Raw genomic sequence first — 12,104 nt, 5'->3', positions numbered from 1 at the left:
GATAACCCTTCATGCCGAGTATAAGCTGAACTCTCGCGTCAGTAGGCTAGTCAGCCAGCCTACTCCTCTCCCCAATTCAATTGCATCCTCCCATTGCTAATCTTGTAACTAACCAGCTTGGGCCAAACCTCACTGACATCCTTGGCCTCAACCAAGATCTCACCGTTCTCAGGACTGACAAAGCCTTCGTGGACTGAGTTCTTCACCCACGCTAGCACACCATCCCAATACCCATTGGCATTGAGCAACACCACGCCAAGCTTATGGATTCCCAGCTGATTCCAGGTAGTCATTTCCATGACCTCCTCGATAGTTCCGAACCCGCCCGCCAGCGCCACAAAGCCCGATCCCGGACCACCCTCTCGGACCTTCTCAGCCATCATGCGCTTGCGCGTGTGCATATCTGGGACGATGGTGGTATACCCGTACTCTGACTCCTTCAGCGTCCCGATCTTACCCATAGGCTCCTTGACGACCCGCTCTGCTTCTTTCCCGCTTACAACGGCGGAAGGGCTCCTCTCCTCTTGCGCATTGTCATAGCCGGGCTCGACTTTGACCAGGGCTCGGGGGATAATACCGTGCACTGCTTGGGGCCCGGAAAGAGAAACGAGGGTGCGGGCCAATTCACCCATGAGGCCCGCTGTGCCGCCGCCGTAGACAAGTTGGATATTGTTCTTGTGAAACTCGTGTGCAAGGGCTCGGGCTGTCTCCAGGTGAACGGAGTTGTTACCGGAGACTGAGCCACAGCTACATAGTTCCATTGATAATCAGTACGGATTATATGATTGTCATTTGTTGCGATTTTCCGCGGATCATGGTGGGGGAGGGGTTGATTCACTCACAATACACAGACAACCGCAGGTTTATCTTGCGGAACACTCGCCATGGTTACTAGCGTATATATATATATATAAATGTGTAGAGGATATTAATTGTATATGAATAACTTATAGAATGTTATTAATCCGGTATGACACAGGGGAGTCAACTGATTAACGGAACAAGGGAAGAGAGAAAAGAGAAGTAAGCAAATATTCTTGAGCAGAGCCCCCGCTAGGACTAATTATATGAGCATCTATATATATAAAGGTACAGAGGTTTCAACAAGAGATTATCATGTTGGATAAGGATGAGGTATGTAAGGGGTCTGGGAACATGGAGTTCAATGAATCACCACCCGTGAATTTCGTCATTCTGTTACATCTCTATTGAGAGTGCTGCTGGTCTCGCTCTCTTTCACTACCATCGACTCAGGCCGGCAGCTTTCAAAAATGTGGACATACCTGCCGGATGTGAAAAGAATACTGCGCCCCCTAGTATCGCGGGATACATTCCTAGCTACGAGTTGATTCTCTGCTTACAATCCTTACATCAGTTATGTACTATGGGCGGGCCAATGGAATATACATTACCATGTTCCTAAGACAGTAAAAAAATAGGGGGGTATTATAAATCTTTGGGTCTATCCACTCAACTCCCAATTTTGGCCTTCTTCTTTCGTAACTTATTGTCATCGGAGGCCGACGGGGTGGCTCCTTTCTCGGGAGTTTTACCAGGCGTGTCGACCTTGACTTGAGGTGTTCCAACCCTACCTGGGATGCTGCCTGGACGGCTAATATGCGGTGGTTGTTTGGAAGCAGCCCCTCGATCTGTATCACCAGACTTGGATAGGATAAATGATCCCGGCTCTCCGACCAGTGGATTTTCATCCATGAATTCCTCACCATATCGTGCGAGAAGACTGAACGACTCCGCGAAAGTCCTCGTGTCCTGGAAAATTGCCCCAGCGTTGGCGGTTTGTGGCCCAACCAAGAGAGCTTTCGTGGAGTCCGCGTCGGGCATCGGAGTGTTCTCCTTGCTTTGCTGAGATTGAGCTCCGGGCTGACTGCTATCCGTCGGTTTGGGTGCGGGCGGCATGTACGTGTGTCCATGTGACGGTGTAAAGCTAGGTAGTGACGATGCAGTCTTTAAGAGACTTGTGAGTGAGGTAACTGTAGAAAGCTATTGTGACGTGGAATGTCAGTCACTAGATCACATACAGAGGACCTTACTTTACATACTAGTCTATTTCCCACGACACTTGCAACAGATGGGGCCATATAGATGCAATCTCCCACTACAAAGTAAGTGGATAGGACTGCCACTTCATCATCCAGCCCAGCTCGCTTCCGTCTTGTCTGTTTCCGGATCACCCAGATGTTAGATGGTTCATGTGCAAAGCTGGTCTCTGTTTGTGCAGCAGCCTGCAAAGGATCATAAGCGACCACGAACTCTAATCCCTGCATGGTCTTCAAGCGGCCTTCGAAGGCCTCTCGGGTTTCAACGAAATGGCGAAGTGTTTCGTTGTAGTTGGCTTGGATGGCAAGTGAGGCATTGTTAGATGTAGCGTCGAAGAATGGAGATTCGGCGAAGTAAAACAAGACTGTCCCTTAATTAACAAGTGTTTTCAAGTAAAAGGAAGTGAGATAAAAAGCTCAAAAAGGAAGATCTCCTCACTATTGTTAGAATGGAGGAAGCCTCCCATCATTTGGACGTGCGCGGGCGACCGCCAGAGGATCTCCTCCATTGAGCCATCTTGGGCACTCGCCATGAAGTAGCTTAGATGATCTCTATTGTTGACAGACTGTTGAAGAAATACCAGCCTATACAACAGCAGCCAGAATACGAATGGTAAAGTCTACACCTCAAGACCAGACTGTGTATATCTAAGTGCAATGGAGACTATGATGTATTCATTGTCCTTCGCGGAAATAAAAGCGATGTTTGACTTGTTTGCATTGTTTATCTAATAGGAGTTCTATCCGCGCGAGTTTCGTAAGCTCATGTCTAGACTCTTAACCAACCTTGCCATAAAACAAGTAAGCATGAGTCAGGGTATCCTTTTGGACTGATGAAATCTATCAAGGATACTATATAGTGAAAACCTTGTGAATAGCTAAACGCCTCTAAACCCCAACGCTCAATGTTGAATCTGACCCCATATGATCTAAACCCGCAACTGTTGAATATTGTTGTTGAACATGTACCTAAAAAGGTAGACTTCGGCAAGAAGAACCAAGAAAGAACGAATAAATTAAAGAAGAAGGAGAAGGGAGAAGAGATAGAATGTGGTCATGCTATTACACCTTGCCTGAGGCCTGTAGATCCGACGGCGCGAAGACACCACAAACAGTGGTAAGCTTGGTCAGCATTTCGTTCCATTCACCGTCAGCAGTGCTTAGAATGGTCACAGCTCCCCCAGCTCCAATCCTCCATGTCTGTTCATTGTTCTTGTCATCAGAACAGCTGAACGCCGTGCGGATAAGGACTGAGAAACTACCTCCGCCCCCAAGGTCTAGGAAGCCCATAACACCGGAATAGATCCCACGTTTCCGAGCTTCGATCAAGCTAAGATGCATGCATGAACGCTCCTTAGGCGCGCCAGTCATCGATCCCGGAGGGAGACATCTTTGTAAGGCTGTAAGCCCGTACGCAGACATGTTTGACGAATGTGGATGGGGCAAGTTTTGAACTGCAAAACCCGGACGACTTGGATCGACATCTCCTTTCACATGAGTAATCATCTGATAGACACGCCCGTGATCCTCTACCTCAAGAAGCTTCTCAACACGCACACCTCCAGAACCGCAGATGCCGTAAAGGTCATGGCGAATCAAATCCGCGATCATCAAGTTCTCCGCCATTTCCTTTGTTGAACCTAGTATCTCCTTGGCCTTCTTCATAGTCATGCTGGCCGATTTTCGGACAGTGCCCTTCATTGGCTTCATTTCTAACGTGAAAGAGCGGTCCCAATTGAGGAAACATTCAGGGCTGCTACTGACAACCTTGACGCTGCCCAATCTTGCATACGCACTGAAGGCTGCAGGGTTGTATTCCCTAAGGCGTTTATATAGCTTCCAAGGGAAAGCAACACGCTCGCTGTCAGTGCCAGGTGATGGTAAGGTAATTGATGTTTCACAAGTAAGACATAACTCGTATGATTCGCCAGCTTCAAGCTCGGCTTTACAAGCTTCGACTTGCTTCTTGTATGTTTGCTCGTTGGGGAAACGTATCACGCATTGTCTTAGAATGGTGTCCAAAGAGCCCGTATCAGGGTTCGCGTTCTGATTCTCAAGCACGCCTACACGGGAAAGCTCAGTCAAGTATTGCAACGTTTCGTCAAGCCAACCAGTCGATATATCATCGGCGTTGCGCGTTGACTGTATGGTAATGCGTCCTGTTTCGTTATCGACGATGACGCTTCTTTCGGTCCACAGCAAACTCACATCTGCTGGTTCAGTAGTAGCAGCGCCGTTTTGAGGGGGGAAATATCCATAATGGTCATTGTCATGAGTCTTCGGTCGAGCAAGACATGCGAGTCCCATCTCATATGAGAAATAGCCCAAAAAACCTCCCCAAAAGGGCACGGCATCATCTCCAGACTCGACCCTTTTCATGTCCATGAGATATCTGAGCGTCTCCCATAAGTCATGCACCGACAAAGACCTCTTAAGGCCGCAATCTGTATGCCCATTGGAATGTCCTTGCAATCTCTCCACTAAGAGAGCCTCGGTCTGGGCATAGTATTCTAGTCTCCAGCTCGTAGGGCCCGGAACTGATATGATACTATACTTGCCGTTGGACTGAAATAACACTGTTGGTGAATCAGGCGCATTTAGGCGTTCACATATAAACTCAGCATTTAGCCTGCTGGTAGTGAGTGAACGGAAAGCTGAGGATCTCGAGGTTGACGCGCACCAATTCAACATGGTAAACGCTATCTCCGGAAGTGAGGTCGCATCGCTTGGGCGTCTTATAATGTCTTCTGGCAGAGCACCGGAACTGCCGCGCCCGTGCTCCTTGTTGTAGTCTAAGGACATCTCCCACCACTTTCTTAGTAGTTCACTGCACACTCCACGGTCCGACTTGCACGATTCTGGGTGGAATTGAACACCCCAGAACGGCTTTTCATTGTGGCGCACAGCCATTGGAATAATAGTTTTTTCAGAACCGTTATCTTGTCCGATGGGCAGCCAAGCCAGAAGATCTAAGTCTGCATTGGCCTTGATCTGCTCGCCACTGTACTTGGTCAAGGTTGCCTCAAGCGAATCGTCCAACTTTGCATACAGAGAATGATAAAGAGTGACCTCCACATCTTGTAGGTTCTTGAATATGTCCTTTTCAGCCGTTGATATGCGATATACCCGGCCATGAAGTGGGTATGGCAAACGCTCTATAGCAATGCTGTGATGGAGACACAGACTTTGAAAACCAAGGCATATTCCGAAAACAGGGAGCAAATCAGCGTGACTCAGAGCCCAGATATCTCTCATGATCCCAATATCTTGTGGAATATTTGGATCTCCAGGCCCTGGCCCAAGAACGACAGCTTCGAAATATTGCAGAAATTCGGCCTTGTTCCCTTCTGGCCACTCGGAGTCAATCATTATCACAGTGACCTTGACACCCAGAACCTCTTCAAGCATGGCGACCACATTGTAAGAAAAGGAGTCATATGCATCAACATAAAGAATGTTCTTTCGGGGAGACGTATGGAAGTGAGCTTTAGAGGGCTCACCGGCAGATGGTGCGGCCCAACTCCCTAGTAACGGTGCCATGCCGTATGGATGAACTATAGCTTCTATAACCCCACAAAGAAAGCAGGGAGCAAAGACAAAGACAACGAGAATACAAGATATGTGTAAAACAAAGTGGAGAGCGACCCGCAACAAGCACAGTGTATGAGATGAAGCTCGAGCACTAAATGTCAACGGAGGTTCATAGTGGAATGAATATAGAAACCCAAAGTGGCGATACTCCAAAAGTCCTCTATTCAGTGCACCACACACATGACTCACAAACGAAGGAGATGTTGTAGATTGTCAGTAGATTTTCAACAAGCAGATCAGATAGAGATCCGAAAGATTTGGAAACAGAGAAAAAGAAAGAGAATGAGAACGAAGTGGTTGAGTCACAAAGTTTTTGAGAGACTTGGGGTTGCCAGACCTGGTCACTTTTACCTAAAAATTAAGATAAAATCCAGGGACGGAGCGGCAAACACCGGAAAACCTAAATCGGGCGCCCGTATGGAGAACGAGGAATAAATGGGTCTTCCGCCGCAATCACCTTTTTTGTGCACCTGATCTGCCACCACCGCGCAAGCCAAGCCCTAATTTACCCACCCCTTCATACACAAGAGCGAGCTTCCTCTGCTCATATGCCCTGCCAGATCCTGCCGGCTTAAGAGACCCCCGGGTAAGTAATTTCTATGAAAATTGTATTTTCCGCTATTCATCTATACATCATCGGTTGATGACCAATGCTTGAGCTTGTCGGGTAAGTATACCTGTCGTGAGGATCAAAGACAAAACATGCCTTGTATTAGGCAGAACACCATCATGCATCGTCAGAAATCTTTTTTTGGCTCCAGCTGGTTGATCAGCTTCGAAGAAGCTATGAATTCAGCGTTGGCGTTTGCATATTGACGGTGGCAAGCTTGGTCGCAATTTTGGGGAAGTACTGAGCCACGAAGCCTTCACTGGAGAGGGTATCAGCAGGGGTAAATTCTATAACCGTATAGGGTGCTCTTCGTACCTGTAAAAGCTATGGGCGGAGCTATGATCTCCCACTAGATTATGTGCCAGTTCATGACAGAGTATCACCCACCAATATACCAGCGCTTCGCTCCGGTCGGCAGCCGGACTCTGAAGCAGCTTCTTCTCATGTAATTGTTGGAAGTAGAAGTAATTACAAAAGATGCTACCGGCTCGATTGAACGCTATGGTCTTTCCGCCTGGGTCATAAAAGACACTAAGGATATCGGCACGTAGGGAGAAGACACTAGCGCAATCAATGAGCATCGAAGCAAAGAGGTTAATTCCGGCGCTGTTCTTGGCCAGAAAGTTGGACCGATCTGCAAGTGTCTTCACGAAGAGTGCATGGATACCGCAGGGAAGTGTTGCCACAAATTCCAGATCGTGACTGGGTCTCTCATCACAATAGGATTTAGACTCAGTGACTTGGTTCGTTTCTGGGCGGCTGTATAAGCCTGATGATCCGTGAGGCCGACAAGCCTGGATGGCGGAAAGAAGCTCTGATTGAAGTCTATGCGGGGAGCTTACGGTCACAGGCTGTTCTGGGCGAGGTCCTTGTGGGTCTTCGGCCGAATATGGGGGAGGGGGTGTGGCGTTATTCGAAGACTCTGCGGATGGCTGGGATGAATCCCCACCAAGAGGGTTCCATGTTGGTCGACCACTGTCCAGCCCAAAGCGTTTTGTTAAATTGGCGAAAAGCCCCCGTGGGCGCCGGTCTTGGCTTTGTTCTAATGTTTCTTCCTGTGAACTAGGGCCGATGTCTTTGCTGGATGGCGAGGGCGAGTCAGGGAAATCCCCAGGCATCAAAGGCTGTCGTTTGGCTTCTGCTTGTTGCGCTTGTGTTTGCAACTGGGCTTGGGCCCGTTCCTTCGCCCATTCGGCTTCCCTCTCCTGGAGCCGTTGTCGCTCCTCCTCCAACTGCTTCTGACGCCTATCCTCTGCCATTCTTGCCTCGTGGGCCTTCTGCTTAAGAATGCGCTCAACATTGTAACCACGGGCTTTAAGCTCTAACAAGTCAGTTTTAAGAAGCATTTCCAATGTGAGAGTCGAGTGAAGCTTTGGCCGGACAAGGATCAGGTGTACGAGAGCTTGACTTATCTCATAAAGGTCATATTTGCCTGGGGAGATCCACAAGACCCAGGACGTTGATTGCCGGGTGATAATGGCACTTCGATTCTGGGTATGTGAAACTCGACGACCTTTTAGTGAGCGAGTGAGAGATATCGAGTGGACGACTTGGACTCGAAGGTTCTTTTCCAGCCATCTGACGTCGTGCTGTATGGTTTCAGCGGGTTGATCGTGGAGGAAAAGTCTTGAGCGCTCATGAATTAACTTCTGTAGTTTTGCTGCAGGTAGTTGATCCGAGGCCACTGCTCCCCAATTGGCACGTTCTTCAACAAGAGTTTTCAGTGGTACAGCACCCAGAGCAAGATAAAAGTTCTCTAGTGTTTCCTCCTGAGGCGCAGCTAGAATATGTTCCTTAAACAGATTGAAACTCTGGAAATCATCTACCACCACCGTGTCCTTTGCTGCAGCCAAAGTCCACTCCTTTATGCTCTGTTCGTCATCATCGTCTTCAGAACCAACGAGACCCCCCTTTCCAGAAGCCCCTTGGGCTAGAGAGGATATATCTCTACTCGCTAAAAGGAACGCAGAGCACCTCATTTCGTTAAGGAGTCCCCGGTCTTTCTTTAGCACAGAGATATTCTCGGCCAGCGTTCTCAGTAACTTCAGATACTTGTCTGCACTTTGAAATGTCGAGGATATCCTGGCTGGCTCTTTCACTAACATGTACGCAAGTTCTATTTTAGTCGGCTCTCTCTTGGAACCCACTGCCATGAGAAAGAAGTTGGCCTCTTGCCCAAAATCAACAAAGTCGAAGATTTCCCTGTAATCTTCACCCTCCCCGAGATAGCATAGCTTTGGTGCTACACGGCGTATACTGGATTCATGCTCGGGAGTATCCTTTGCTGAGACAGGTACTATTTGTGCGTTGCTAACTCGGTCAATATCTCGCGGCTTAAGCTCCGACACTCTCCCAGCCAAATATTTGAAAGCCACTCGCGCGTCCCGTTTAGTAGAGGGTGGCTGCCGAAGCAGATGATTCAGGCATTCAGTTAGAGCTGGATGTTGCTTGACTCCTAACTTAGGGGCATGAGAGTGAAGGGTATGCCGAAGGATTTTAAAACCAAATAAGGTAGCAGCTTCATCTGTGAAGCACTGACTTGGAATGCTAAGACTATCAGATCCCTCAATAGGTAGAAAAGGAACAGTAACTTCTTCGCAGTTGAACGCGGCGTAACCGTTATTATGATACTCGGCAATATAGTAGGACATAGCTTTCCCATGAAGGGTCCAATCTTTGGCGGCCGCGGCCTTTGCCATAATTTTTATTAGTTCGAAGGGGGATGGGAAGCTCCTCAGGCCTAGCGTGGAGAGAAATTTACCCTCGTTGCTGGTAGACTGGTACTTGCCCGGCCACTCAATCACAGGAAGGCCAAGAGCTCTGAATGGGTCATGTGGCTCGAAAAGCTCATATATCTTATAACGTTTGCGGTGGTCTTTTGTAGGATCATTAGTGTTTTTGGTCGCCTCCGCAGTACAGATACTAGTATCCTTCAGCTTCTTGATATCGCTAACGGGTATGTCATCGCGAACGGAGGCAAGATAGCGTATCAAGTCGACATGGCTCCACTTCCTCTGGCTAACGCTGCCCCCATCTGAAGATTCCGTTGTACTTAACAGGCGTTCAAAGATGACCCCAAGATCAACGGTCTTACGTACGCCAAGAGCAGCCAGGAACTTTTCTTTGACACTATTAAGGCCTCTGACAACAGGGAGATCATCAAAGAGTCGGACTGAGGAGAAATAAGTTTCTATAGGCCGCTTCATGCCCAGCTTGGTTGGCATCACTGTGTGCGCTTGCAACAGGTTGATCACACTCTGTTTCGACGGTTGGCTCAGAATGTCCCATTGCTTCGAGATAACAGGTAAAACCTGAGCAGAGAAGGACGAAGACTGTGTAATGTCTTGTTCAATTGGCAGAGCACTCCGATTCCCAGCATTACTCACTATCCAGTGAATCCAAGGAACCGTTTGCAATTCTGTCCAACCGAGAGACTCTAGTTCCTGCCTACCTAGCGATTTGGTGTACTTGAAGGGCATCACGGAAGGTGGCAAGGGCAGTTCCACTGGTATCCGCTGAGGGTTGAGATAGCTGGTCATGTCCGCGAAGACAAGTAACCTGCATACAGTGCCGCTGCTATCCTCATCATTTGCCACTGCAACATTTAAAAGGCTCTGGACAGATAGAGAGTCGAGTTGGCCTGAAACAGCCCTTCGGCTGAGCCAGGAGAGGAATTCAAGGATTTGGCTAGACTGTAGCGTACTAGCTTCCAATTCACGTTTAATGTCAGACACTGTGATATCAGTGACAAGCCCAAAATCCGTCAGCTTCCTGACAAAATCCTTCGCATTTAGTACGAAGTCGTCTGGGAGAACCGGAATGGAATCCATGAAACTGAGATCTTTAGGAGCAATGCGTGCTTGATGGCTTTGGATGATTCCACACGTTGATAGAACCTCAATAGAGGCATTCTTGTTACACGTCCAGAATGAATCTTCAATAGTCTGGCCAAGGACCGACGACGGAGTTGATTCACGGAATACGAACTGATTCGCTGTATGAATAGCTTCGGGAAGTACACCAACTATGTCATCCTTCCGAATTTTCAAGGACTTTGTGGGTTGTATCTTAGACTTGATGGAGGCCATCTCCGCAGACCAGGCCACTCGACAAACAATGCCCGCTGCTCTGAGCATCTCAAGGTTCCATTTGCTGATGTATCGTGTGTTGAGATCAATGCTCTCCCGCTCGACTGTCGGAATAACAGACGGCGCAGATATATGAGCATTGAGACCCGTCGTTTGGTGAGTGGGAAAGCCAATGAAGACTCTGCCGGCTTTAGATGGGAGAATCGATGAAAGAATGTCTGACTGCAACCCCGATGCACCAGACGCCAAAGTGGTATCATAGGAAGGTGTTAATACAGCTAATGTAGACTTTTTCGGCGGAGGCTTGCGTGTGGCGCGTTCGAGCTCGCTGCTTAGGGATTGACTTATAGAGCATTGAATGCTCGCAGTATTGATGTGTAGAAAGACCGACGAAGTAGAAGACTTAGTCAAGTCTTCTGAATCGTTGATATTGGGGCTGCTCTCAGTCTTCACCGATTTCTCTGGCCCACCCTGGCCAGTGAGTCTAGAGAAAAAGGTGCGTAAAGAGCCTGCCGTATCTCTAAGTCCTTCGCGAAATAGATTGGCGTGTGGATTCCATTCAACAGCCCGCATCCACGTAGCATCAACCTGGGCGACTTCACGGGTCACGTTAACTACCTTCATCAAACCTTGAGGTGTCTTAGTTTCGATGTCTCTGGGGATTGAGAGATCGATGCTTGGGGCGGCCTTCTTCGTAAGTTGCAGTAGGCTCCAGTCGTCTAGCCATAACTCTATACTCTCAAGGCTAACGAAGGTAAGACTGCTAGACAGGAATTGACATAACTCCATTAAAGACGGAACAGGAGACGTATCATTGCGGTAATCTAACACAAATGTCGTTTCAGGATTTGGGGCGTCATTTAGTTGTAATCGACGAGTATAGAGAGCATTCCCTTTCCAGTAAAAAGCCATGGCCTCTTTCCCAGACGACACAAACGGCTCTTCACAGTCATCAAAAACGCTGTAGAAACCGACTCCAAAAGCTCCAATTTTTGTTTCATCGGGATTGCCATCCGCGATTCGCTTTAATCTTGCCCAATCTTTTTCACTAAAAGGAGAACCGTTGTTTGATATCAAGAGTCGCCTGAGAGTATGATGAGAGATGGTATGCTTAATCAATGTGGTGTCATCGGCATGCGAAGGCAAAGGAACCACTGTAGAGGGTAAGGTCTCGAACTTTATGGTCACTTTTGTAGCATTAGCATCAGCCGCATTCTGAATCATTTCTCGTAAGACTGTCCTGTTTATGAATTAGTAAATGTTCTTAAGCCCAGTACTTTAGGAACAGCAATACATACCATTTCCCTGAGTATCGCGCGAGCACTTTCGAGATCAGCCCCCGTGTATCAACCGTCACAGCCTCCTCGTCATTGCCCGATCCCATCGTGCGCGCTTTTAGCGCGTTGAAATCTATATTCTGCGTCATTATGCTATCAAGGTCGTACCATGCGAGAAACCTCTCATTGGTGCCACTGCATATGGTTGGGAAGGTAAAAGGAGGAGGAAGAGTTGCTCAACAAAGGAACAACTCAAACAAGCATAGGTTAGTATTGTCGATAACAATGAAATGTGAACAAAACAGATCTCTAAGAAGTCCTCCAGACGATCTACAGATATGAAGATGACACAACCGTGCGGTCGAGTAATAGGCAATAAGGATGAAATGACTGGTAATGAATATGCAGGGAAGCAGTCTATAGAACCGTCAAGTTGGTGAAAGTTATCGTCGGGAGAGACAGCGGAGTTAAAGTTATTTAT

The 12,104-nt window shown here is 48.0% G+C and overlaps 4 protein-coding genes across 4 annotated transcripts; all 4 read right to left on the bottom strand.

The window, feature by feature from the left end:
- Window positions 1-59: 59 nt before the first annotated feature.
- Window positions 60-886, bottom strand: BDV38DRAFT_278272 (LOG family protein; the record flags this gene model as incomplete). The annotated part of the gene is made up of 2 exons (XM_032058677.1): window positions 60-747; window positions 843-886. 2 exons carry the CDS (start codon window positions 884-886, stop codon window positions 60-62), a joined length of 732 nt encoding a protein of 243 aa, XP_031918155.1.
- Window positions 887-1,470: 584 nt separating this feature from the next.
- On the bottom strand, window positions 1,471-2,590 carry med6 (mediator complex subunit MED6; the record flags this gene model as incomplete). Its single annotated transcript, XM_032058676.1, has 3 exons — window positions 1,471-2,001; window positions 2,061-2,422; window positions 2,497-2,590. The coding sequence occupies 3 exons, from the start codon at window positions 2,588-2,590 to the stop codon at window positions 1,471-1,473; spliced, it is 987 nt and encodes a 328-aa protein (XP_031918154.1).
- Window positions 2,591-2,854: 264 nt separating this feature from the next.
- pabA (aminodeoxychorismate synthase pabA) lies at window positions 2,855-6,014 on the bottom strand. Its single transcript, XM_032051602.1, has one exon. The coding sequence runs from the start codon at window positions 5,595-5,597 to the stop codon at window positions 3,120-3,122; it is 2,478 nt and encodes an 825-aa protein (XP_031918153.1). The 5' UTR covers window positions 5,598-6,014; the 3' UTR covers window positions 2,855-3,119.
- BDV38DRAFT_149909 (histidine kinase-like ATPase domain-containing protein) lies at window positions 6,015-12,096 on the bottom strand. The gene is made up of 3 exons (XM_032051601.1): window positions 11,645-12,096; window positions 6,574-11,586; window positions 6,015-6,517 (listed from the first exon to the last, which is right to left on the bottom strand). The coding sequence occupies exons 1-3, from the start codon at window positions 11,770-11,772 to the stop codon at window positions 6,433-6,435; spliced, it is 5,226 nt and encodes a 1,741-aa protein (XP_031918152.1). The 5' UTR covers window positions 11,773-12,096; the 3' UTR covers window positions 6,015-6,432.
- Window positions 12,097-12,104: the final 8 nt, after the last annotated feature.

This window comes from Aspergillus pseudotamarii (assembly GCF_009193445.1).
Source record: "Aspergillus pseudotamarii strain CBS 117625 unplaced genomic scaffold BDV38scaffold_5, whole genome shotgun sequence".
Classification (NCBI taxonomy): Eukaryota; Fungi; Ascomycota; class Eurotiomycetes; order Eurotiales; family Aspergillaceae; genus Aspergillus; species Aspergillus pseudotamarii.
Note: the sequence above shows the minus strand (reverse complement) of the source record. Positions and strands in the feature narration are given on the sequence as shown.

What these genes read in the sequence shown, in the direction of transcription:
- pabA (XM_032051602.1), bottom strand. Translation starts at nt 5,597, where the DNA reads ATGGCACCGTTACTAGGGAGTTGGGCCGCACCATCTGCCGGTGAGCCC.
- BDV38DRAFT_149909 (XM_032051601.1), bottom strand. Translation starts at nt 11,772, where the DNA reads ATGACGCAGAATATAGATTTCAACGCGCTAAAAGCGCGCACGATGGGA. An exon ending in GCGCGATACTCAGGGAAATG is followed by an intron (nt 11,587 to 11,644) that starts GTATGTATTGCT and finishes ATTCATAAACAG; the next exon opens with GACAGTCTTACGAGAAATGA. An exon ending in TCCGCCCATAGCTTTTACAG is followed by an intron (nt 6,518 to 6,573) that starts GTACGAAGAGCA and finishes TACCCTCTCCAG; the next exon opens with TGAAGGCTTCGTGGCTCAGT.